Source organism: Aptenodytes patagonicus, chromosome 15, assembly GCF_965638725.1.
Source record: "Aptenodytes patagonicus chromosome 15, bAptPat1.pri.cur, whole genome shotgun sequence".
NCBI classification, from domain to species: domain Eukaryota; kingdom Metazoa; phylum Chordata; class Aves; order Sphenisciformes; family Spheniscidae; genus Aptenodytes; species Aptenodytes patagonicus.
Genome location: NC_134963.1, coordinates 8,466,430 through 8,492,136, shown reverse-complemented (window position 1 = coordinate 8,492,136; position 25,707 = coordinate 8,466,430). Strand labels below are relative to the sequence as shown.

General features: G+C 46.9%; 1 protein-coding gene across 5 annotated transcripts; it reads right to left on the bottom strand.

Moving 5' to 3' along the window:
* Window positions 1-1,140: 1,140 nt before the first annotated feature.
* Window positions 1,141-25,540, bottom strand: UBE3B (ubiquitin protein ligase E3B). 5 transcript variants are annotated; one of them, XM_076353088.1, is made up of 30 exons: window positions 25,377-25,450; window positions 24,981-25,083; window positions 24,816-24,895; window positions 24,102-24,271; window positions 23,889-24,009; window positions 22,492-22,551; window positions 21,975-22,079; window positions 21,776-21,872; window positions 21,178-21,263; window positions 20,420-20,502; window positions 18,777-18,882; window positions 17,958-18,078; window positions 17,170-17,347; window positions 16,600-16,769; window positions 15,719-15,886; window positions 14,731-14,902; window positions 13,840-13,958; window positions 13,059-13,173; window positions 12,550-12,649; window positions 11,838-11,957; window positions 11,313-11,489; window positions 11,110-11,220; window positions 10,361-10,498; window positions 9,886-9,951; window positions 7,400-7,458; window positions 5,587-5,769; window positions 5,414-5,457; window positions 5,259-5,317; window positions 5,058-5,169; window positions 4,604-4,684 (listed from the first exon to the last, which is right to left on the bottom strand). In XM_076353088.1, exons 4-29 carry the CDS (start codon window positions 24,260-24,262, stop codon window positions 5,092-5,094), a joined length of 2,997 nt encoding a protein of 998 aa, XP_076209203.1. In that variant the 5' UTR covers window positions 24,263-24,271; window positions 24,816-24,895; window positions 24,981-25,083; window positions 25,377-25,450; the 3' UTR covers window positions 4,604-4,684; window positions 5,058-5,091. The 5 variants fall into 5 exon arrangements, with proteins under 5 accessions (XP_076209199.1, XP_076209198.1, XP_076209201.1 ...); XM_076353084.1 differs by lacking the exons at window positions 5,259-5,317; window positions 5,414-5,457; window positions 25,377-25,450 and adding exons at window positions 1,141-4,093; window positions 25,516-25,540 and having other exon boundaries at window positions 4,592-4,684; XM_076353083.1 differs by lacking the exons at window positions 5,259-5,317; window positions 5,414-5,457 and adding an exon at window positions 1,141-4,093 and having other exon boundaries at window positions 4,592-4,684.
* Between the last annotated feature and the right edge of the window lie 167 nt (window positions 25,541-25,707).

Here is a 25,707-nt window from a genome sequence, read left to right as displayed (position 1 = left end):
TCCCTCGTTCCCATCAAGCTCCCTCTCCCCCGCGATGCCCAAGCACCCACGGGGCTGGCCCCGAGCACTGTGCTCCCGGGGTGAGTGTGCACCATCGGCACGGCGAGATCGGACAGGGAGGGCTGCAGTGTGGCTCCGAAGCTGGGGGAGCCGGTCAGCGAAGGGCTACGTTGTCATGCACCAAACCTGAACTCGGCAGGGGGGGAAGCTGGAGCAGCAGGCACAGCTCCTCATTCCTACAAGGATGCTCCCAGAGCCAGGCAAGGGGAAAACATGACGCCTATATTATAATAATACTAACAACAAACCCCACGTTGGCTCCAGTACCTGGTCATTAGGGCAGCTTCCAAAATACAAAGTGCAGCCTTGCCCCACAAACCCACATCTCCCTACGACTCTTCTCCCTCTCCAAACCAAGAGGTGTCAGATTCCTTGGTGCAAAGATCCAGAGTTGGCCCCGCTGGCCGTCCCAAACCCGGTCCTGGCTCTTGCAGCAGAGCCTCTGGGAGGCAGACAGCTTTGCCATCAGCCTCCAGCTTCTGCCCGCAGCAGAGCTCCTCACTCACTCAATGGGGCATCTGCACTGAGCGCACAGGGACACGCACTGCCCCGCTCTCCCGCGCTGGGGGATCTTGCCTGGCTTTCCAGTCCGGTTTCCTTTCCACCAGTGGCCCCAGCCACCGTTCCCAGCTGGCCAGACTCGTGCAGAGAGCACTGCTAAGTCCAGCCCCTGCGCTGGGCTGGGCTCACCACCCCCTGCATCCAAGGAGCACCTATGCTCTCATGAAGGTACCAACGACTGAAGTCACAGCACCCTGCAGGACCAAGTAGCACTTCTCCAAGCATATTCCAAGACACAAGAACAAATCCTGCTTCAAACCACCCTGCCAGGTCCCTTCGGGCTCAGAGGCACTCATATCACCATCAGTAGCGCCCCATGGAGTCCATTTCTCAGGGACACCTGAGCACACGCACCAGGAACCAGCCTGACAAAGGGGATTTCCAAGGGACCAGCAGCCTCCATCCCCTGCCTCGCAGCCTCCTGGCAGAGGTACCAGCGCCCCAAAGCTCTGCTCTCCCCTCTGCCCTGTGCTCTGAGCAGGAGCATTACACCCAGGGAAAGGAAAAGCAGACATCCAATCGTCTTACTCATACCAGGTTTATTTTTCTCTTCCCTGCATTTCTGATACAAGGGATATAACCAAGGTCTCCACAGCAGCGAGCCTTCTATAGAAAAAATAGTCATTAATCTCCCATGGCAAAACCATCCCTGCCCGACAAAGAACACCCACGCAGAATACAGCAGTGCAGGCAGGGACCGATACACATTCGCAGCCTTCTGCTCAGGTAAAAATATATTAAAGCCTCCCAGTCATACAGAAATCAGCTACTGACGAGCAATATTATTGTTGCGCACACAGCCACCAGGGCATTTACTAGACAACCACGTTTTATACGCTAGCTACAAAATTGGATGTAGTGTCTCATAGTGCAATATTTCCAGGTTTGGAGGGACCTAGCTAAGTCTGCGTTAAGATCTTTTCTAGGAATTGTACTCCTGAGGAATGAAGGAAAAAAGGGGAGCAAAGATTTTATTTCACCGTGTTCAACAACTCACTTCATTGAACAATCGTTGTGCTCTATTTAGACACTGCATTTTTCTAGAAGAGAAAAAGAGATCTTGTGTGATATTTTAAACTATGATTGGTACAAGTCAGTGCCTAAACCTCTCAACTACACAGTCAACAACTCATTAACGCTGAAATGCTCTATGTGAAGAAAAAAAAAAAATTTACTATCATTTTTAATTTCGCTGGACTCACTTAGTCCAGTATCTTGAATCCTCTGAATGCAGACATTCCTGTCCTCACTAACACTTCCAGTCACTCCTGTTTAATATTACTGAGTTGACATAGAAAAAGGATCCCGACGTTGTTTTCCAGGTGCATTTCCAGGCACTGGTTCTAAAAAAAGGGTTACTTCTCTGAAAATCAGCTGAAGACGACAAAAGAGAAAGATGAAGCAAAGGCCATCTCCATACTCTTGGTTGAATGGTGCCAAGTATTTTCTCATGTTTGAAATGTGCAACATATCGTGGTTAAGAGGGTCTTCCAAAGACCCCAGGGAGCCTTCTCCGTCCGGAGATCTGTGCTACGCTGAGCACGCCTGGGGATGCGAATCCCCGCGAGGTGGACCAAGGCAAGCCAGAGGATGAGGTAGGGTATGGCAGCCTCGCACCAGAGCGGCTGCTGCAAGCTGACTTGTGCAGCAAGGCTCCGAGCCGATCTGCCCATACAGTGCAGAGGGGCCAGAGCACAGGGTGAGGGTCACCAGCGCCACAGGAAAGTAAGGAGGGGAAAGGAAGTCCAGGGGAGATACTAGCAGCCTCTGTGGGAGCTTGTTTTATTAGTGAGCGGCAACAGGGGAAAGGGAGAAGGTGACTGGTTTTTAATCCTGTGCTGAACAGGAGAATACATGGCTTTCCTTCGTGCCAGAAACCCAGCAAGGACAGAGCAGCCCAGGAGACGGCAGTCTCTCCTCTCACCTGGCCTGGGCCGAGGCAGGACTTGCAGCAGCACGAGGGACCAAGGCTGGGAAGCTGCAGAGACACTTTACAAGTCAGGCTCTGGACTTCTTTAGAAATGGCAGGAAGGGTCCACACCTTCCCAACACACACACACGTGCACACCCCCCCACTCACGCCCTCCCTTTCAGAACAACCTGAAAAAGCTGCCTGCTACAGGCAAACATCAACTGTTAAAAATAAGGCCAGAAAGAGACAAAGCAACCAAAATAAATAGTTTGGCAACAAAGCAAATGTGGCTGTTACGCAGAGACCAAGTCCTGGTTCGAAACAGCACATCTCCCTAACAAAAGAGCCTGCAAACAAAGTGAAACTTCTATCCAAGTAAGAGGAATTTTGCCAGCGGAGGTTTCCAGAGGGGCTCTCGGCAGCTCAACCCATTCCCCTTCCGGAAAGCACAGGGGGCACCTGTCCCACTTGAGCACTGTGCTGGGGAGTGAGGGCTGCCCGAGCTGCGTGCCAGCTCCTATCCTCTGGAAACTAAATAAGATTAAACCTTTTCTACTCCTGAGCAAATTCAGACAACAACCACTTTCGTCCAAAGCACAGGCTCTGGCAAGAGCTTGGCAGAGGCACAGCTGGCTCAGCACGCTGACCCCCACGCCTGCTGCTTGAGCTCTTAACCTATAGCACTCTGAAGCCTTCCTGAGAATGGCAGGGTCCATCTGCTTGCGTTTAACCTGCTGCTTCTCGACTCTGGGCCAGTGGTTCATTCTCCAAGACAAACGCAAGGGCCCTGCACAGAGCAAGGGCGTCAGGAAGCCCCCGCACAGTACCTGTCCTGAGTAAACAGTGCTCATTTGTGGCACATCCAATGCTGCAGCCTCGTGCTCGTCTCCTTGTGGGCTCTGTCATGTTTCTGCCTTTGTGCAGCTTCCCACAGACTTGACTTCCACCCACTAAGAAACTGGACCATCTCCTGGGAAAGGAAAAAGAAACACTCCCACAGCAGCAGCTGCCCAGACTGCACAGCCTGCTGGGGGGTATTACGGTCACAAATCTGACTGGCACTTTTAATGTTCCTTTTATGCTCCCCCGGGGTTTGCTTTTAAAGACGATTTACGTGGGTGTCAAGTGAAGTGTATTGGGTCAGGCCCATCACCGCCTTCATCCTGGAGAAGTGCCTAAGAAGAGCCAGCCCTGTCTAGCCCAGAAGCTCTTCCCTGTAAACCTCTATTATCAGCTGCATCTCTCCAGCCCTCGAGTGAGCAGTCAGCTCCCATGGAGCTGATCCATCCTCTGTGCATGAAGGCCTCCACCTCCAGCAGCAGTCAGCAGCTCTGAGAGCGCCCATTGCAGAGTCCGGGGCCATGGCAACTAGGACAGCTCGAAGCCCGTGTTCATGCTGATCGCGTAGCGCAGCTTCTCCCGCAGGATGCTCTTCTTGCTGTAGTTGGGAAGCTTGAGGAGGTTGAAACACGTAGAGGAGGTTGGGAGACGCCCACCTGGCTCTTTCTTGCGGATTGTGAAGAAGCCCCGTAGCACACTGCCCAGCGTGTCACCGGTGTCCTGGAACAGGGCAGAAATGCATCACCCTTGCACCTCTCTGCTGTGCTCCTTCCAAAAGCAGGGTGCCTACACACAGGGCAGAGGTGCTAACACAAAACCTGTCTGCTGGGAACAGGGAGAGTCAAACCTCAAAGCCCTGTCCCCCACAACAGAAAGGAGCTTCTCTTGTAACTGCAACTGCCATTACACACGCAGGGTCCCTTCGCAGGGAGCAGAGGGGAGCAGGATCAGAGGCACGGGGCACAGGGAGGTCCCGAGGAGAAAACACAACCCTGGAGACAGGCAAAAAGAGCCCAAGTGCTGCTGTGTGTGGGAGGAGGTAGGTGCAGCCATATGCATCCTATTAGTGTAAGGTTGTTTTCACCTTGCCCTGTGGAGCATATATTTTCAATGCCTTAGAGTTTCCTGGTCAGACAGAGATGAGGAAGCTGGGCAGGGAAGGAGGCTGCCAGAAGCCTGGCAGGGAATGTGTGAGACACCAGCAAGCAGGGCACCTACCTGATCATCAGAGACTTCCACGCAGCGGATGGAAAAAGGAGGCTTGAGGTAGGCAAAGCCCAAAAGTGGAGGCCTGGAACAGCTGGTAACAAACTGAAAAAGTGACGGACAGTGAAAGACAGCAGCAGCGAGAGCAGCCTGGCTATAACAGACATGCGGCTAACGCAGTCACAGCAGACAGCTGCTTGGACTGGCATTTGAGCACCCCCCCAGTACAATACTGCAGAGCTTTAGCACACAGCTCTGCTAGCCTTTGAAAACAGGACTATTCATGGTGACACAAGAGCATTTATAGGAACTCTGCTTCCACAGCTGCCCCTCTGCAGGGGAGCAGGATGTTGATTTTAAGGCATCAAGCATTCTGACACTCCTTCTATTAGTGCAGAAAGCACCCAGCTAACAGGAGGAGAATAGCACTGGCCCAACCACCCCAAATGGCAGGCTGGGCTGAAATGACTGCATTTACCTTGAGAAACATGGCTCTCTCCTCAGGGCTGAAGTCATTGGCTAGGATGTCCCACAGCCAGATAATGACCCGGTGGCTCCCATGGAAGCCCCCATAGTACACCGTGTGTTTTCTGGGGAGAGAAAGGTTGCGATAGGCTTGTGTCCCACTGCAGCAGGAGGGTCACAGCTGCCGGCTGACAAGTGCTGGAAGGATCAATACCTGCCACGAGTCAGGGTTCACTCTGCCAGTACTGAGCCCCCACCAACGCTTACTGGGCACTTGATCAGAGAAAAGGGAAGGGCAGAGAGAAATTCTGCTCAGGAGCCAGTGGAAGGAAGGACCCTTCCCATTCATTAGTACTTTGTCCAAATTACCTTTAAGGAACATGTTCTTCAGCTCCATTCGTTTCTGTCTGCTCCTCAAATTTCAATTAGGAGAAGCAGAAAGTTGTGAAAGAGTCAGTCCCCTGCAAACCTCCATATAGCTATATAATAAAATGGCTTGGTTTGCTGAGTGAGAAGACCAGCAGACCAAGTTGCTCACTTACTTTAAGTCCTCGAGGTCAATCTCAGCATTGTCACCGGAGATCAGCCGCTGCAACTCTGGTGCAGAAAACATACGAATCCATTCAGGCTTAATGATCGACCTGAATCCACTGATGAGTGCTGCTGTCTGACTCTTGATTTGTGTGTGCATCCGGAAGTGAGCCATGAGATGGATGTAGCTGATCCTGCGTGTGACAGGGAAGGCGGCAGTGAGGGAGCTGGAGCAGCAAGGGACAACCACCTCACCGGTGCAGGAACAAGGTTGCTGACCTGCCTTCTCCAGCCCAAAAGGGACTAGCACTGCCTGGAGATGCATTATACTTTCTCCTTCAGGGCCCTGCTCTTAATCTAAGCAGAAATAGCTGTTCTTCTGCCCAGACTTTGCCCCCCCACCCCCCGCCTCTGGGACTGTCTGCTCATTTCTCAGGGCTTCTTCCCAACCCAGGGACTAGCTGGCTCTAATAATCACTCGATCAACCTTGGCCGGAGAGCAGCTCACAGAGGGGAGCATGCATCCAACTCTTCTTTAAAGGATCAGATCCCCAGTCACAGGCACTCCTCTACGTTTGAAAAACAACTGTCTGGGCTCTGATGTTGCCTGCACTGAAACGCACGGCTGGAGAATCAACACACCAAAAAACACTTAGGAGATTTCCACCTTCATCCCAGGAGTATGGAAGAGGTGCACTGTTTATTAGAGGGAGCACCATCAGGCTTCCTCTTCTCACCAACAGTCAAAACAACCGAACTTGCTGATTCTTCCTCATCAGCTCCTAGGCAGACACCACCACAACCACATTGACCGGGTTTTCAGCTAGGTAACCTCACTCCGCCATTAACAAACAGAACTGTTTCTAGATTGCTTCCACTTACAACGCTTTTCCTGCTCCCTCCCAACTACCAACTTGTGTGCACATCTGCACAAAAGCTTCAAAATTTCTGCTATAAGCGAGTAGAGTAACATACAGGACTTTCAACTTTCTCCCTGAGCTGACTTCTGACAAGCCAGAGCAAGATCCTTTCAAATGCAAACTCCCTGGTCAGAGCTCGAGAAGGGAAAAGACTGGGAACATCAGATTGCAAAGCACGTCTAACAAAGACAAATCCTCAGGTAGAATCCAGCTTTCACTTGCCATTAAAGAGAACAACCCCCAGATTACCAGTTCAAACACACATCTGCTTAATAGATATTTTATCCTGCTTTTACGATCACTGAAGGGTATAGAGAAGAAAAAAAAATGAAGGGAACAAAAAGGTGGGTTTGGTTTTCAGGCTCCGGAGTTGACATTTACGATAACTATCTAAAAGCCGGTTATCTGTGAAAATAGCTACAGGGCTCAGTGTCTCCTCTGATTTCCTGTGTCTAAAGTACGACTGTCGACTACATTTGAATTCACCACTGTCTCTTCTGAAGAAGAGTGCTTTATACAACTGCCACATGTTATCATTCTGAGAAGATCTGTCTGCTCCAAGGTGTCTTTGAGCATCTGTGCCCTCTATGTTCATGACTGTGTGCCTGAATTGCTTTGAATCCATCTGTCTGTATCTATCACCGTCATTAAATCCTGCAGAATCTCACAGGCTGTGTGCCTTTGACCTCAGAAGCGCTGTTTCAAGAAGTAAATTGTCAATTTTTATTTTGCAAATCGAATTTAATACAATTTCTGCCGATGAACTGTAACCAGTAAATTCTATTAAGATATTTATGTGCTCCTTCTACTCCAATCTATCTCAATTCATTCCAGATGCAAGCCCAAGGAACTAGAATAAAGTATTTTGCAGCGGTGACCTTAAAAATCTAATTGCTGTACTTACTTATTTTCATTGGTAACAGGAATGGTCTTCCCTCCAGGAACAAGTTCATGGCAAACAAGCTGAGGGAAGAAATGATTGTATTGCTAATTACTGCCTGGAACCACAATGGAAAGAAATGCCACGCTAAGCTGTTACCTCCCCATAAAACATTTGTTTTTACAATAAAACAGTAGGATTTAAAATTTAAGTAATAATCCTGCTTCTGTCTTGAACCAGTTTCACTTAACTATTAACATAGTAATTGAACAGTAGGGAACTCCGACTCTCCCACCAGTGGAGCCAGCCCCTCTTTGAGGAAGCCTCCTCTCTAGTCTGATCCATCACTGCTGAACTGCACACAAATCAATTCAAAGAGCCCCGGGGGACTGTCGCAATCCCAGAATCCAGAGGCTGAACATGCTCAGAGCCTTCGTATAGCTCAGTCTAACAGCACAATCCAAAACTGTCTGCTCCACAGGTCTCATCTGGGGCCACGTGAGTGACAGAGCTCCCTGGAGTTCACTGTCCCTCAAGCTGGGCACTCAAGGCATGAAACGGAGAGCGCTCAGAAAGCGAGACAGCTGGGAAGTATCTCCTCCCTGCCCTGCCAGGCCAGGGTCTGGTGCTCAGCCGACAGCACTGCTCAGAGACACAGCAGGGACCCTCTGGGTGCTTGCTACAACAACAGAGTCATGACTCATCTTTGCACCAACGCTAAGAGGCAGAAAGTAATTATTCACATATTACAGTGGCCTCTGTGCTTCAGTTCCAGGTGACTTCCAAGGTCAGAAGGGAGCCCAGCACAGGGAATGAGCTCAGCTCCCCTGTGCCCGACACAGAGCCGTACCTAGTGGGGACACACAAGTTCATTCAGGAACCACAGGGTTACCCCACCTGGCTGCTTCAGCATGGCCACAGCACAAGGCAAACAGGAGTCCCCTGGTTTATTTTGAAGTTTTGAGTGCTGCAGCCTTCCATGTCTTACTGCTGGGCTCTCATATGCTGTTTCCTACCTTTATTTTTAAGGTGGAAAAAACCTCAAAGCCGAAACCTCAGCAATCCTGAGGCAGCAGCAAGGTGTTCAGCCCACTGTGCAGTGGCTGCAACCTTTCACCTGCGCGGAGCAGGGCTGTATCAGTACTTAGCTGCTTCCCATTCACCCTCGCAGCTTTGCAGGTGCGTTTACACTGCTATTGCTGCTACCAGATTTATGCAAGCTAGGTCCAAACTAGCCAGCTTAGGAATAAGAAACTGCAGCACGCAAAGCTCTCAAGGACAAGCTGCCCCAGATAAACACCCCGTGACTTAGTGGTCTTTGAGCTCTGTGCCACTGGATCTACACTGCTAACGGTGCTCAGGCTTAGCGCTAGCTGGGGTCTCCCCACAGAATTTGCAGCAACAACAGCATATACAGACAGCAACGGCATTTTTATCTTATCCGTCCATATTTTCCAGCTATGCATACACAGCATCACAGAACCCAAGGCACAAGGGCAACCAAGAACCTTCAAGCCTTCATAAGGGACTGACAAACAGCCTTTTCTCCTCAAGGCCAAGAGATCTCCTGACACGCTTCAAGTTTCTCTGATGGAAACAGCTACGTTTAAAGAAAAGGAATTCCTCCCTACTCACATAGATTCTTCTTTTTAAAAGAGGGGAAAACCAGTTATGCAGGGAAAGCAAAACGCAATGTTTCTCAACTAGAAAAGAAAAAATCCTGGCACTAGAAAAAATTAAGGGTCAGAAGGCAACCTTTTTGTGGAAAAAGCTGTTCTCTGCCCACAGCTAAATATTGAACGAAGCTGCAGAATCCTATGGCTGAGTTCAGAGAACCTCTGAAGCTGAGCCAGCCTTTCAGCACAGGCATTTTTTTGTAAAAGGAGAGCAGAGCTAAGCCCTAACCACAATCAAACACAAGGTCATTTACTAGTCAGTCCCCTCAGGATTCTTGTTCAGATGGGCCACACAGAGCATCCACCTGACATATCCAGAAACACAAGTACCAGAGTAAAAAGCACTTTGTGTAGCACGAACTTGTACAGACTGCCCGACTTTTAGATGCTCAAGAGCAGCTCTCAGAAAGCTCAGCAGAGAATAATAGCTGTCTTCTGCTGGCAAGTCAGACTGCAGGTGTATTTCTCTGCTTTAAGGACACTAATAAAAACTAGGACACCTCTGCTCAGGAGTCAAACCTAGTTCTGCTGCCAACTGTTTATATTCACAATCTGCCACTTCTGGCACCACATGCTTTCCCACAGCAGTGGGCAACAATCCTCAGGATCCCTCTTAGTGCTTCAAAGGCTCTTCCTGGTAGCCTCAGCCAGACAAGTGAGGGAGACGCTCCCATGCGGAGCAGCTAGGATCTAAGCAGGAGAAACAGGGATTGCCTGAGCCAGGGCTGTGGACTCTGACCATCAGTGCCCAGAACTCTGCTCGTCACCACCTAGCACGAGGAGGGTGTTTGGAACAGAGATAAGGTCCAACACAGTCATTGAATAAAAGCCTACCTGACCCATCACATCTTCATCGTAGGACAGTGTTAAGCCCAAGTCACTGATATCACCACCATAACGCTACAGGAACAACAGAGAAAGGGAAAGAAGGTCAGTGTTTAGCAGCAGGATAGCAGCTCTGCATTTTTTTATTACTCTTCCACTAAGCGATCCCCAACAGGCACGAGGCACCAAAGCATAACAAATACACGAGTTGCTCTAGGTTATGGGGAGACTGCACAAGAGCTGAGGCTAAAAATTGGGCTTTCCTGATTGCCAGTTCCAGGTTTACACCTTCAGACTCCTTTCTCATCCCTGCTTGCTCCAGTAAAAACACAGGACAGCTACCTGCCAACCTGCCTCAGAATCACCAATTACTTCCAGGGTGGTTTTAAAGATGATCAGTATCCCAAAGGCATTTGCAGTTCTATTATTTCTAGCAGCAGCCAGTGATAAGGGAGTTGAACCACAGGAAAAGTAATGCTCAAACCTTAATTGAAGTGAGATTTTTATAGAACTCAGAGTCCAAGGAGGGAAGTTCATCTACGGAGCTGTAGAAGACACTGTGGTGGTGCCCAAGTAGCTGACTCAAAAAGAAGGAAGCAAATGGTACATCCACAACTATTCCCTACAGACAACAAGAATGCATAGGTAAGGTCCCGCCGCATACTTGTTATGTGCAACATCTTTGCTTACCTACGAGGCCTGCAGGCAGATCATGTGTTGTGGAACAAGTGCAAAGATGCAAGATGTTGAAATCAGCTAATAAAACCATATCCTCTTAAAATCCAGTAATTAGTGGAGCAGTGCAAAAAGGCAACAGGGGAACCCCACGTTTCCTTTAAAAGAACTACTTTACATGGAGAGGGTCATTCTGTCATCCCATCCTCCTTTTAGCCACATGTCCCTTTAAGTAAGGTATCAACAAATGGATGCTTGTAAGGTGTAACACCAAAATAACAGACTATTCCAGCTAGTGTCCCCAGCACCAAGAATAATAATCAAGGTATATCCCAGGTTTTGCCTCCAAAATTATTTTTAATACATGCCTGAAGAAGTGCCAGACTGCTCCATCATCAGTAACTTTATCCAAGTCATTTTTTCAAACTCACCTCTTCAGTAACACCTCCCCAAGCATGTGACAGATGCTTTCGAAGGCAAAGGGCACCATCACAGAACTGCTTCTGAACAGTGCTATACCAACAGTGCCAATATCCTAGTATGGTACTTTTGGCTCACCTCATATACAGCCTTCCCAAGCATCTTCCCCACAAACTCAAAGAGCTGTAGGTAGTTCTCATGAATGTAGGATGTTGGGGATGGATACAGCCTCTCATCACCACTGGTTGTCTGCACACAAACAGAGATAACAGTACAGTGAGCCAGTCAGTTTCTTTCTGCAGTGGGTCATCATGGTCAGCATCTGCAGCCCTGCATCATACCTTGAACAAGTTGAGTGCGGGGTCAAACACCTTCTTTATTATCTCTTCCAGAAACTCTTTGAAGACACCATCTTGATCAATACCAGCCTCATCGACACCCAGATCATTCACAAACTTCACTCTGATCACTCCCTTCATGGCATTCTGGGAAAGCTGCCGTAGCTGTTCATATCCATCCTACACAGACCAGAAGAGCCAGAGGACAATCATACAGGGAGACATGTGAAACACCCACGCAGACATGTAGCAGAGACAGGAGACAGATACACCACAGAAATCTGCATTCATCATTGAATTTTGTCCAAAAAGACCAGTACTTTTCCTAGCCAAAACTCCAGGTTTATAGCAGTCTGAACTGAACTAAGGTCCAGCATTTTCCTGTAACGTCACTTCATACAAAAGCAGACAGAACTGGCACTGGGTCCCTCAGCATCCACAGAGGATATAAAAACAAAATTCACACCCCATTCTTGTCACATCAAGTTACTGGCTTGTTGGCTGGCTTCTGCAAGCCAAGTCACTCACCTCCAGCATACGTGAGCGGCGGATAGTGATGTGTGTGACATGAGGTGATGCGGAGCTGGTTTCAACCAGCCCAAGCTTCTCCTTCTCCTTTGTAACCATATTTCGGAAAAGCAGCACCCTCTTAAAAAGAAACCAGATATAAGTCTTCATCCACAAGGATCCTTATCCTCCAGTGCAGCAGGGCTTTCAGATGCTCCTGATGCATGCCCAGAACTAGCTCTTGGTTGTCCTGTTCCCAGCTAGGCCCAATGATGCCACTGTCACCTACTCACTAGAAATAGTGGGATCTGCCTCCTTGTTCCCCAGTGGGGCAGAGAAATCCTTGAAGCTCTGCTTTGGGAGGGCCAGGGTACTGACAATACTGAAAACAAAACCACCTTTCCTATCGCCACATAAAAATTGTCATCTCTGCAGATTTGCTACCTGCAAAAAGACACTCTGCTTTCTGCATAAAGACTTTCTCCAAAGCCACTTCATGCACTGCTGGATGACTCTATGCAGCTGCCCACAAAAATAAGCTCTCTCAATGAGAGAAATCAAGACAGTTTAGAGGAAATACATTGGAGGGTGGGGGGAGGAGAAGACTTTTGTTTAACTGGCATTTCAATCACAAGCTCCATGTCACAAAATGCTCAAGACGCGTGTCCCTTCCATCCCATGCCACCCAGGTCACTGGCTTTTCAGCCTCCATCCTCTGCCCCATCCCACTCACGTTCTTGTGGGGAATGACGTGCGGGATATACTGCAGAAGCAGCTGGGCTCGTTTCTTGTCCTTGTCCAGCTCCTGGAAGAGCACGCTGGGTTTGAGGTCCCTTACAAAGAAAGGCACAGATTCAGAGATCCCTGAGAAATGCCCAGGTGTGGTAAATAGCTGGGAGTAGGAGAGAGAGGAAACCTGTAATGATTTCAAAGATGACTTAAGTGCTCAGGTGTACACATCTAAGACGACCAGAGACACTCAAGCTGTTATGTGCTGAGTCAGTTTTCAAAGCATCACCCTCCATGAGCAGCAGCTAATCCTTACACCACAGAAGAGAAGCACAATAGGAGGGGCATCCTTAAATGCAAACATAGGGAGCAATTCTGACCTTGATCTCACAGGCAGAATGAGAGGCACTCAATTTAAAGGAAGGGATCCCAAACCAGCCACCCATAGGGGAGCTGGTGCACTGGGACAAGCACACAGCTGCACACGACCCTTGCCTTGAGCTGAACACTTACTTGCGTAACCAGTGATCCTCAGGAGCAAAACGCCTGCGGCAGTCCCTTTCATACAAGACCATGAGCCAGCCATGGACAGAATGAAACAGCTCCAGGGTCTCCCCTCTGGCGTTTTCTGAACAAAAGGAACAAAGCAGCAATGTCCAGGCACCCTAGGTAACAGGAGTGTCCAAGAGCAACATGTTGATCATCTACCCCCCACTAACAGGGCAGGTGTATTTCTCCTAATATCCACTGCCTTCAGTTGGAAGGGAGAGATTTTGTGCCTCCCGGAAGACAGACAGTCTCTTCTTTGATCAGAGTGAAAAAACTCTTAGCCACATCAAAGCCATCTCAGCCAGCTCCAACTGAGCCATCACAACAGAAACGGACTATCTCATCTAATTGCCAGAATTGAGCTGTACCCAAATTATACCAGCATATAGATCAACGCTACGTATCTACGGAGACCCTAGCAAGCCTGCTCTGCTTTGTCAAAGCACTGTATTACATTCTTGTCCAATACATGGCCCAGTCATGCTAAACTTAGTCTCTGGCAAAAACCAACATGCCCATCATGTCTGTTACACAAATTCTTACTGGAAATAGAAAAGTGCACTGTATTTGGTGCCAAGCACAATAGCGGCATCTGGACACCAAAAGACTGGGACATATTCTCATGCCACACAATGCAGTACGGTTCTTTGTGCAAAGTAATGATTAGCAGAAGCTTCAAATTCCAAAATTAATGCCTTTTGTTATTCTAATAGTAACCTCAACTCAAACTATTAAAAGCACTTACCTACAATTCCATCCCAGATCATCTTAAATACAAAGGAATTCAGAAAAGATGAGATGGTAACAAGCTCTTCCAGTTTGAATGAAATCTGCTCTTCATAGACTTCTATGTCATCAAGAATCCTATCAGAGAAAACAAATGCAAATGCACAAGCGTAAATTTAATTCCCTTTTGAAATTTTCATAAAGGCACATTATCCTTTAGCAGCAGCTCTTATTTCCATGACAAATGACACCCACGAGGATCTAAAGTCATAAACAACTAAACCTTATTTATTGATTTTGATCGATATCTGATCCTAACAGAGACAGTATGAAAGGTCCGAGATACAAGCAAAGCCTGTATTTCATAGTTAAAAGGACCTATGCGCTCATCCCCAAGAAAACTTTTTCATCATTCAAGCTAAGAAAATTGTCTCTGCTGACTAGCAAAGGCAATTTTCCACCCCCTCTCCCATCCTTTGTGTTGTGTAAGTCTATGAGCGAGACAGCAAAGGAGTTGTAAACAGAAGCACGTAAGCTGGGGAGCTTTCTTGCAGCAGTATTATAACATTGTTCCTCAAAGCATGTCTGGACTCATCGAAGCGTTTGCTTTGGACTGACACAACTGTTGCCCATAGCAGCAGAAGAAATATTTCTTCCCCCTCCCTAACCAGCGTTGTAACACTTTGTTACCAGTTCAGCCAGCTGTATATTCCTTAAGCAGCACACGGCTGAGGGGAAAAGTCCTTTTGAAGTCCTTTATTTCTCAGGACTCTACCTGAAAAGCTTGCTGCTTTACTCTGCCTAGTTATCTTTACGCAAAGGCAGCAATACCTTAACTATTCCTCTTGAAACATAAGGAACAACAGCTTCACATCACAAATCTAGAGAGCACCCTCTGCTTGCTACCTACGTGATAAGGTGGCGGGAACAGTCACAGAAGAGCATCAACATGGCCAGCAGCCTCTTGGATTCCTCTGTATCATTATTCAAGCATTCCAAGAAAAGTTTTAACCCGCCCTGTGGTCCCAGCTCACAGATAAAAGCCCATAATTTGGGCAACAGATCATCCAGGTAAGTGAGGCCTAGCAATGGAAAAATATAAAGCACACTCAGTAAAGCTTGTTCTGCCTGCTTGTTCACGCAGACTCAAAGAGACGAACTTGACTTGGAGCTGAAAGATCCTTTTGCAAAGCAACACTTTACGTGAAGGGAACATAAGCATCATATTTGGCTCCCAAGCCTGTCTGCATTAACAGGAGATGTACAATCACCAGAAAAGCAGAAAAAAGCTTTTAACGAGGCATTAATCGTTTGCACATCTGAAGCCCTTTCCCACTAATTATTTTGCAATATTCTTTTTTCTAAAGAGAAAAGATTTAATTCCTGTGATCCAATCACTATTACAGCCATCTTAGAGATGAGAACACAAAGAACGGGGTTGTACCTGTGGTCACCACTATAGCCACAAACAAAGCATCCAAGGCTCTGGACTCATTCCTCTGCTCTAGCCACTAAACCAAAACAGTGCTTATCCATTCGTAAGACAGGTAATTTGTTCTTAAGATGTATGAAAGCATTCAGTGTTTGCACCACATAAAGATTAATATTGCTAGGCTTCTCAAAAACACTGACTCAGTCTTAAGTTTGATATGGAGTAAGCAAGGTTTCATTATAGGAAAACTTGCTTCAATTTGTATTCTGGAGAGTTAATGCTTGATAAAGAAGTGATGAATGTTATTGATCAGATGTATGATTCAGGATGGAACAAGCCTTCCACCCAGCCAGTCGATAAACTGTTGTCAGTAATAAAACTACCAACAAGTCAACAGAATTTAATAAGAAAAATCTATTTTTTCTCCACATTTTAAGTGATTTGAAAAGCACAGATGTGCCCTGACCTGTGAGTATCTGCAGGCGGATCTGCGTTAGCGTTGTGAGAGTGGTTTGGTACAGGACACAGATACTGCACACCTTCTGCACTTCTGCTGAGTCCACTCGCTTGCCCCCAACAGGCTTGAGAATGTTGCGGACAGATGCAGACTTCTGGAAAGCTCTCTTCAAAAGATCTGGTGACAGAGAAGCACATGAGATGTTGGCTCAGGAGACAGAAGTCCTATTCCAAACCATTTCTTATTCTCAGCCACTTGGCAGCCATGCGATAAAGATGATTTTAAGCAGACTACGTCACTCCACAGACAGTAGGCTTTGGTGGACTTTTCTGGTAGAACGCTGTACAGCTGCTAGCAATGCAGAAGAATATTTCCGTGGGGGCGTTACTCTAGAACTTACAACCTTACCAGAACTGCAGTAACTAATGACCACAGGATCTAGTGCTATGGGCAGCAGCTAGAAAATAGCTAGATTACAGCTGTCTTATTCCAAATACTCTTCTGCAGAATCACCATGCATCACAGGTCCACGAGCCAGCTTCACCTTGCTTTTCACCTGGGAAGCTGGCCTCCCATCTTGCCTTGGGAAGTACTAAGTTATGCAGTAAGCACTTCAGCTACTTGAGAAACAATGAAAAAAACTGCTAAAATAAGCAAATATTTTCACAGCACCAAAGTAAGAGACTTGCCCCAGGTCACAGAGGCATTCTGAGCAGGAATTACAAATAGGAGAGACCATATCCCCACCTAAGCAGCAGCAGCTGCTGCAAGTAATTAGTCAAAGCTTTTAGCCTAAGTGGAAAAGTCAAAGCCCTGTGAGTCTGAGAGAGAGACAGACACACGTACACACACACACACACACACACAAAAAGCAACCCTCCAGAACTGACTCTTCATAGGAAGGCTGTTCTGAGGGGAAACTGGCTGTGTTGGCAGCTGAGCTATTTCCTGATTCTCCAGCAATTTCTTGCTGAGCACATCACTGAAGAGGATGCGGATCATATGGACTCCCCAGAGATGCTGCAGTTGCTTTGTCAGCAGAGGCATGGACTCATTCAATCTGAAAGACAAGTCAGAGAGGCATGTTAGAAGGCAGGCTGGAATAAAACACCAGACAGTGATACTTTGATACATTTAGCTCATAGTCAAAATGGAGCATGCACCCACCCTACAGATGGTTCTCACAGGAAGAGCTGATATACAGGTCCTGTATCGAGTGTACCAGTATGGCCACTGTTTACCACTCTAACTATACTAAATTAATTTCCTCATGTAATAGTCTCTGTATGAATGCAGCAGTTCATATTGTGCAGATATAACCTGAAATATCCGAGAAGTTATTCTGAATAGGGTCACACTGTTCATCTCAAAACATAAAACACATCGCAGCATTAAAAAAAAAGGAAAAAAATAAAAAGAGAGGCTTAATCATCTATCACCATAAGGTCCTCCTCACTTACCCATAATCCACAGTCTGTGAAAACCATCCCAGAACAGGATGCCAGTGGGTGAGGTTGGATTTCTTTTGTGAAACGTACTTCTGGCAGTAGGAAAGCATGTGAATGAGCACTCCCACAAAATGGGCTGTCTCCTCCTCAAGAACTTTATCGTTCAAGGAGCCCAAGTACACAAGATTACCTGGCGGAATGACCAGCACAGCAAGACTTAAAAGAGGAACAGATGCTGTGGGACAGTGGTTACAGACATAACAGACGAAATGAACTCACACACCTTTTCAGGTCCAGGAGAGGATTTCTATCAACCACTAAGGTGGCACGTCACTTTGGCCGCCTTCTCAACTGTATCCCACCAACACCTTCTACAAAGTACTATAAGCTACAGATGATCCATGGTTATTCCTGAGTTCCAACTGTTCCTCTTGTTACTTTTACAGAAATGTGAACTTAAATATTTCAGTAGCATATTCATTTAGGAAAGTTAAGATTCAAGTCTGCTACACTGCAAGACTTTCTCAGAGTCCAAGTGAAAAGCTAGTGGAGATAATACTTCACAGTTTAGGTATGATGACATGTATACAAGAAGCCTCTGACTCTTCCTCCATTTGCAAGGGCCTTAAACCATGTTTGCAATATCCCCAAATAAATCTCAATTATTATTTCGAAATCATCTAAATAAGGATACAAAATGATGAGTTGGAGGCAGCTCTGACCCATGGAAAATGAAGATTTGACTCGACTCTCTTCCAAGCACAGTAAAAAAAAAAAAAAGAAGTGTTACAGGTCCTTACCCAACAAACAAAGAGTGTGACTTCCTTCAAGGCACACGCAGACATCTCGGCATTGTGCTTCACGACTTAAAAATAGGATGAACTTGCGGAAAAGATCATGAGATTCTATCACTGCCAGACGCTGAAAGACAGAATTTAACTGCCCGTGAGGCTGAGAAGTGCCACACAGAACAACCACACCTGATCTGCCATCAGCAATTCGGATTGTCTTTTCTTTCCAAATAAAGCAGCAAGTTGAGACTGTTGCACTGAAGAGTAAGTGTTTGACATGAAGCTGGTCTAGGAAATAAAAAACCTTGCAGGTGAACAGGCCATGTTTTAGTTGTAGACAGACCTTTGCAACTGTCTGCCTGTAAGAACACAGAATGCCCATTTGGCACAAAACTTGTCTGTCTGCACCAAGCTACACAGAGGAGCAGTCAAATTAAATTAGATTAGTGGACAGCCTACTAGTTACCATCACAGATCCTTTGCCATGCAACGGACTGATTTTTGCTTTGGCTCTGTCTATGGTTACACAAATGGAAGAATAAGGACATGCAAAAATTCGAGCTGTCACATACGCCTTTATTTTTATTGGTTTTATTTATTTATTTTAAGGCAGTTCAGCCCATCATCCCACTGGTGTTAATAACGCCTGCGGTATTAGAAACCCAGAGTATCCGGAGGGTGTAGGGATCAAGCGCTTCCACAACAGAGAGTTGAAACTGGCAAAGAGAGAAATGCCAATGCTCTGTTCCAAGAGCTGATAAAATGGAATAACAAGTGGTCTTATGTGATATTCAGTGGATTTTTGGTACTATTACATCACCCACTTACCTCAGGTGTTAGCGTAGCAAGATGAGTCATTATAGCAGGCACAGACATGATATGGATCAGAAACAACCTCAACAGATTGTCTGAAAACTGCGCAGCAACCACAGGGCTACAGAGAGAAGAATACTTCAGTGCAAGAAACCTGACCTAGCAAAGTAAGATGCAGTCTTTAACTGAGCCATTCAGAACTGGCTGCCGATTCTACCCTCGTCAAGAAGCATCACTGGAAAAAGAACATTCACTTACACTTCTGTTATCATAGCAAGTTCACAAAATTGCTTACGACTCAAAGGAATATAAGCCAAACAGTTCACAGCATAATGTATTTTTACACAGCACATCCATCCCACCCAGAGCACTGTAAGTGTTATGTGGTTCATCTCTGTCCTGGTTTCGGCTGGGATAGAGTTAATTTCCTTCCTAGTAGCTGGTACAGTGCTGCGTTTTGGATTTAGTATGAGAACAATGTTGATAACACACCGATGGTTTAGCTGTTGCTGAGCAGTGCTTACACTAGTCAAGGACTTTTCAGCTTCCCATGCTCTACCGACTGAGAAGGCTGGAGGTGCACAAGAAGCTGGGAGGGGGCACAGCCAGGACAGCTGACCCCAACTGGCCAGAGGGACATTCCATACCATGGGACGTCATGCTCAGTACAGAAACTGGGGAAAGCTGGTCAAGGGGGGCCGCTGCTCGGGGACTGGCTGGGCATCAGTTGGCGGGTGGTGAGCAATTGCATTGTGCATCACTTGCTTTGTGTATTATTATTATTATTGTTGTTGTTATTTTATTTCAATTATTAAACTGTTTTTATCTCAACCCATGAGTTTTTCCTCACTTCTACTCTCCCAATTCTCTCCCTCATCCCACCGGGGGTGGGGGGGGGCAGGGGGAGTGAGCAAGCAGCTGTGTGGTGCTCAGCCGCTGACTGACTGAGGTTAAGCCACGACAATCTCCTACGTTCCTCTTCTCCCCACTACCACGAAGTCAGTAATTACATAGTTGTTTTCCTTAGGAAGATGTTAAGTGACATATTCAAGGACGTCCACTACTACTCTACTGAACATCACAACCTCACCATCCCAGCAGTGACAGCTATAGAAGGGAAGTGGCACACAATTAACCACTGGAGTCTTAAGAGAATGCTCGTTAGCGGCTGCAGATTTCCAAAGTGAAGAGACACGGGCTCTGCAGAGGTGAGGTCAGGGTAACAGCATACTTTTCTTATTTTTAAGAGAACAGACTGAACTATTAGAAAAATCTGCATCCAACTCTTGTTTCAGGGACAAACTTTGTCCCTGCAAATTGAGTAACGGGTACATCTGCATCAGCAGTTCATCGTGAAGAGGCACAACTATACTTATCTAAAGAACTCCAACCCCTTCTGATGGTTCAACAGAAAGACATACAGATGCTGGACTCTAAACTGGAACGGCACTCCGAAGTCTAGGCTTATACTAACACTAATTACTGACTTAAGAGCATTCTGATTGGAAAAAGGATGACAGGAAAGTGAGCTATTTGCCTAAAGCAGCTTCTTTCATACTCTCAATAGCACAAAGAGACTGGCAGAATGAGAAGTCTTCAAAAACGTAATAAAGACAACTTTGGTTGCATATTATCCCAAGCAGCTCTGGCTGCCTTACCGCAATGCAAGAGAGAAGATGGCAGTTAAAGAGCCTTTGGACAAGGAAGGTCTGGATCTTGCCAAGCCATTAGTTAGCAAAATCTGGAATAAAAGAAAACACACAACAAAAAACAAAAACCCCTGCAGTACTCAGAAAAAGATTATGACTCCTGAAACACTTTGCATTTATTTTCAGAGCAGAGAAAAAGAACACCACCAAAAAAACTTAAAAACCAGTTACTACAAGTCATTTGGCAGAACTAGAAGGGCTTCAGGTTAGTAATGGCATAACAGAGAAACTGAAATCAAGTCAGACACTCTACAGTACTTATTTCTCTGGGACCTGTACTCAGGGTTCCTAGGCCTTCTAAAATTAACAGGTCATAGCTGCCTGGTAATATCGTTCTCATTTCAAAGATTAAGAAAAATTACATCAGTCCCTTTCCCCTACAGAACAGTAAACAAATCAAATCCATACAAAAGGGCAGCAGCAAAGTTTGGAAAAATATTCAAGAGTCCTTCCTGTCCATCTCATTACGAGGTGATTAAGTAGGATTTAGATTCAGCAGTAGTGACAAAAAGGAGACGGTATATTTGGTCTCAGGTGCTTTGAAGAAAAATATGCCCACAGACAAATCACCAGTGCTCCACAACCAGCTTCTCCCTGACACGCCACCAGAGAGATCATAAAAGCCTCCTCAGAACAAGGACCACAGCGCAGGACTGGGGCTTGGTTTGAACAGAGAGAAGACATAACTGTATCAGCCTGAGACTGACCTGCAGCACAGAATAAAATCCCTTCTGATTTAGATGTCCCATGATGTTTGCACAGATGTGGTTCATGGCAGGCCTCAGGGTTTCACCTTCCGGGTTAAAACACTGATGTTACTAAATCAGCATCACAGCTCCACTCTTTACTTCCTTACACACTATAAAATAGTTTGTCAATTCATAAGCCCTTCTTGCACAAAGTCCTTGCCCTTATATGCAAAACCACCATTTAGCAGCATTTCCCACCAAGCCTTGTTTAAGGTATAAGAGTCATATTTCCTCCTGAAACTTGTCTACCTTTTCTATGTGTATTTCCTACAAAAACCCAGAGCTAAAAACTCATTCCATTACCCCCTGAACATTTCTTGTGTGGGGGATTTTGGAGCATTACAAAAATGTTGTAACTGTTGCTGTTCTAAGGGAAATAACCTATCTAATCTGAAGAGAATCCTTGCTGCCCAGTCTATGCTTTGTGCAAGCACAGAAGCATAATGAATCTTTGTGGTAAGCACGGGGAGAAGACAAGGTGCAGAAACAGCGTTCAGTAGATTTTAATAGCAAATCCCAGATCAGTGGCTTGAAGCATTGAATTGGATGCACCAACCTTTTCCCCGAAGGATTTTCCACGTAGAAGTGTCTGTGAAGGTAACAAGCATTGTGAGGTGCAAATTGACCAGTCTGGAGTCTTGTAAGATGTCAGGCTGCGATAACAAACACCAACGTTAATAAATCAAATTAGCCTCGTTGCAAACTACAGAACTGTTAAATGCAGGGAGACAAAACACAAAGAAAATGTTTCTTACCTTAAGCTGCTTGAGAAATTCACAGCAAAACCACAAAATGTCTTTGATCTGTTTGATCCATAAGAGCGTAAGATCCTTGGAGAGTGCCAGTGACACATACCACACCTGAGAAAGGCAGGATACAAATGGGAGCGGTGCTTAGTATTTGTGATACTGACTGGCAGAATACATTACCAGGAAGCTTTGTAACAAAACGACCTCCTCAGTGCCCGACTGAACCCAGCAGCAGAACCAAGTTATTTCTGCCCCCAGAATTCACAGGGCAAAGCATACCACCCACCACAGAAAGAAAGTGCCCTTTAACTCCTATAGCTGTAGAAGCTGTATATAGCAAAAGTATCAGGGGAATCCTAAAGAACTTGTCCAAACATTCACCATGTGAATGAACACTCAGCAGTGTTCAGGGGCTTTTGAAAGCTAAAAATTCAAATATCACCAACCTAAATCCCCACACATAGAATTAAAAAAAACAAACAACCCTCCCACCCCCAAACTAAAAAAAAAACATCCTGCTGACCTTGGGCTCATTCTCAACATCCATACTATTAAGAATACATCGGCACAGCTTTTCAAATCTCTGAGGGAAAAAAAAAAAAGGTGGCATTAGTTCTAACTACAGGAAGGGCTATTCTGGAAAAGCACTAGGAACAGCTCAGCAGAGGGAGCAAGATACCTCCATATCAAAACAACAAATGTTCCAAACGCATTCCCTACAGACAGGGCCGACGGCTCCTTCCCCGAGGGCGCATCTCACACGTCATGCTACAGCTATGCAGAAGAGTTCCCTCCTTGAACACAGTGCTCATCAACAGGAGGAATTTCTCAGCCTTCCCTGCTAAATTGCCTGCCTCAACAGCATGGACTGAAGCCGGGAAAAGCATCTTCCTGTTGGGGTTCAGCTTAAGGCTAACGAGTGCAGCCGTGTGTTCCGAACTCCCAACCCTCACGGCTCTCAGCAGAGCCCGGCCATCACATCCAGAACTCCTTAATTATTATTTCAGTCCAGCTGTATTTGTCACATGCTTGCAAGTTATAAAGCCATTCTGAGCTACAGAATGGGCTGCTGTGGTTATCCTAGCTGAGAGCGGTGTCCAGAAATAGAGTGGAAACGAGCACAGCCTAGTCCTCGGCCCAGCAAGGGACTGACTTGCTGCTGGAAGGGGAAGGAGAAGAGGAAGTAGAACAGACATATTTCAGCAATGCACCCAATTACTGTCCTGCAGAACTTCAAATGGATGCCAGGCACTTAAAGAATTTGTATGTAATATACACATTTTTTTTTTTATGCTGTAAATACAGAAAACTCCATTTGCAGTACTTGCACCATCATCAACGGAAGAGGACTTCGATGGAACAGAGATTAAAAAAAAGTCACCCACTGCTGCTGCAATTTAAATACAGCCTTCCCTTTTCCAATTGTTTTCCTTATAATTAGCCCTCACAGTTTCCTGGGGCAAATACATCATTTCATAGACACTACAGCAAAGAGCTTCACTCTGAAACCACAAGTTCAGGGCACGGTCAGAAAAGCAGTTGCAATACGAACAGCCTGCATGCTACACTCTGCCAGGACAGCTCTTTGTGAGCTTGCCACAACGTACCTGTCTGGGGAACTGGTGCAGCTGACAAAAATCACAAGGCACTGCTCAATTACTGAAGTTGGCACGGTCACCAGGAAAAACATTCGTTAAACTATGCCCTGAATACGGAACCGCTACTAAAACATTCAAGGGTTCTTCTATTTCATTCTTACAGGCAGATCTCTCCGAGAAGGACTAGGAGACAGAGATCACATTTCTGAAGCCAAAATATATTGCAGGAACCTACACCATCACTAGATAACTAATTAAACATATTTCACATGTTGAAATATGTCCTCAAAAGAAGAAAAGCATGTCAGGGTAGCAACCTTACCTCTTTGTCCTCTTTATGATTAAATACAAACAGTAGTTTCCTAGCAATTCTGAAGATAGAAAGAGCACTTCTTTTACTTGAGCCAGACTCATTTGCCCCAAAGAAATCCTCCACTTCTCTCCTACCAAAGTGGGAAAAATGAGCATCGGTAGTTAAAAATCAAGCACACCTCTCCAGATAAGAGCAAAGCGTGGAAGGTAGAATTTCACACACCTTATCTCCCTCTGCAGGCGGCATCGACAGAGAAATCTCCTGATCAAAGCCTGGATCTGGACGGCGGCACGCTCCCTCTCCTTCAGCTCCCTCCGCTCCTCCCGAGCCTGGCGTGCTTTGTCGAGGAACTGGGCTTTGGAGGACTGGCTTGCACTGAACATTTTTATAACCTACCAAAACATAAATTTAAGGAAACAAAGAATCATTGCAGCAAACACCTGGGGGACTAGGAGCAGAGCGGACAAAACGCACAGGCAAAGGTAATTCTTTACACGACTTCTGAACTGACTACCTGCATCCAGCATTCTAACAGGGGAAGGAGAGTACGCAACAGCACAGAAAGAAGTGTGTGCAAAATACAGCCTAGGCAAAGCCAAAGTTACTTGTCCACGGGACCGCAATAAGAAAACACATTGAACTCCGAATCATTCCAGCAAAGCCCGCAACCTAATGCAGGCAAGTAGATTTTAAGAGTAAAAAAAAAAAAAAAAAATCATTGTGTTGTCATTGTGTTCCACTCCCTGTACTCCAACTCCCCGTTCCAGTCTTAGTTGTTTTCATTTTCTTGTTTACAGAGAACATGTAAGAACAATTCTATAGGCGAGGATGAAAGAGAAAGGGCACAAGAGACACTTGGAAGCTAATTTATTGCCACTCAACAACACAAAATGCACAGTCAACAACAGCTTTATAAATACTTAACAATGAACTTACCTGAGGGCTTACTTCTTCAAAAGTGCATGATAATCATTTATACACAAACAGGATCCTCATCCACTGGCTTCAGGCAGCTCCTGCACAGATAAGCACATTACCCGCAGATGATTTGGGGATTTACTCTTTACCTTTGCAGTTCTAAGTTCTTGTGACCAGACTTACCTCTCGCTACACTCTCAAGAAAATATCAAGTCAGAAAAGCTTCAGGAGAGGAGAAGCAGCACCACCGCTCAGCTGTGATCGCTGGCACATGTAGCTCCTGACACTTCAGAGTGGGGAAAAACGATCTGATGCGTGACAAAAGCAAAGGCCAGCCTCAGCCCTGCCAGGGCCCTGGGCATCGGCGAGACCCGAGCGGCAGCTGCCCCACAGTGCGTGTTTCCCGTTTCACCAGAGTTGGGGCAGGACTCACCTTGGGACTTGCCCAGGCCACTATCAGCAGCCAGCGGAGACCCCTCGGCCCCACAGCCCCAGATGCCCGGCCCAGAGCCCTCGCAGCCCCACAGCCCCCCGCAGGCGCCCCCCGCAGTCCGCGGCCCCCCGGACCCGGGCCCTCACCCTCGCCCGCCGTCGCCTGCGCCGCCGACGGAGGCAGAGCAGCGCCGGGCCGGGCCGAGCGGCCCCGGGGCAGCTCCGTCGCCCGCGAGGCCGAGGCCGAGGCCCGCAGCCCCGTTGCCCGGCAGCCCCCGCCTCGTACCCCGTGTCCGCGCTCCGGGTCCGGCCGGCAACCCGCGCTGCCGCTGACGTTCCGCCCGACCGCCCGCTCGCTCGCCCGCCCGCCGGCTCCGCTCGGCTCGGCGCAGAGAGGGCAGCCGGCTCTGGGTCTCGCTGCTGCCTGGTAGGTCGGGCCGGGCCGAGCCGAGCTCGGGAGGCGGGAGCGCAGCGCGGC

Coding starts and splice junctions, on each gene's coding strand:
- UBE3B (XM_076353084.1), bottom strand. CDS start 24,262: ATGTTCAGTGCAAGCCAGTCCTCCAAAGCCCAGTTCCTCGACAAAGCA. Junction 22,552..23,888: donor ATCATAAAGAGGACAAAGAG/GTAAGGTTGCTA, acceptor TTTTTCCCTCAG/AGATTTGAAAAGCTGTGCCG. Junction 4,094..4,591: donor TGGAAGTCTCTGATGATCAG/GTAGGTGCCCTG, acceptor GCCCTGTTCCAG/GACACCGGTGACACGCTGGG.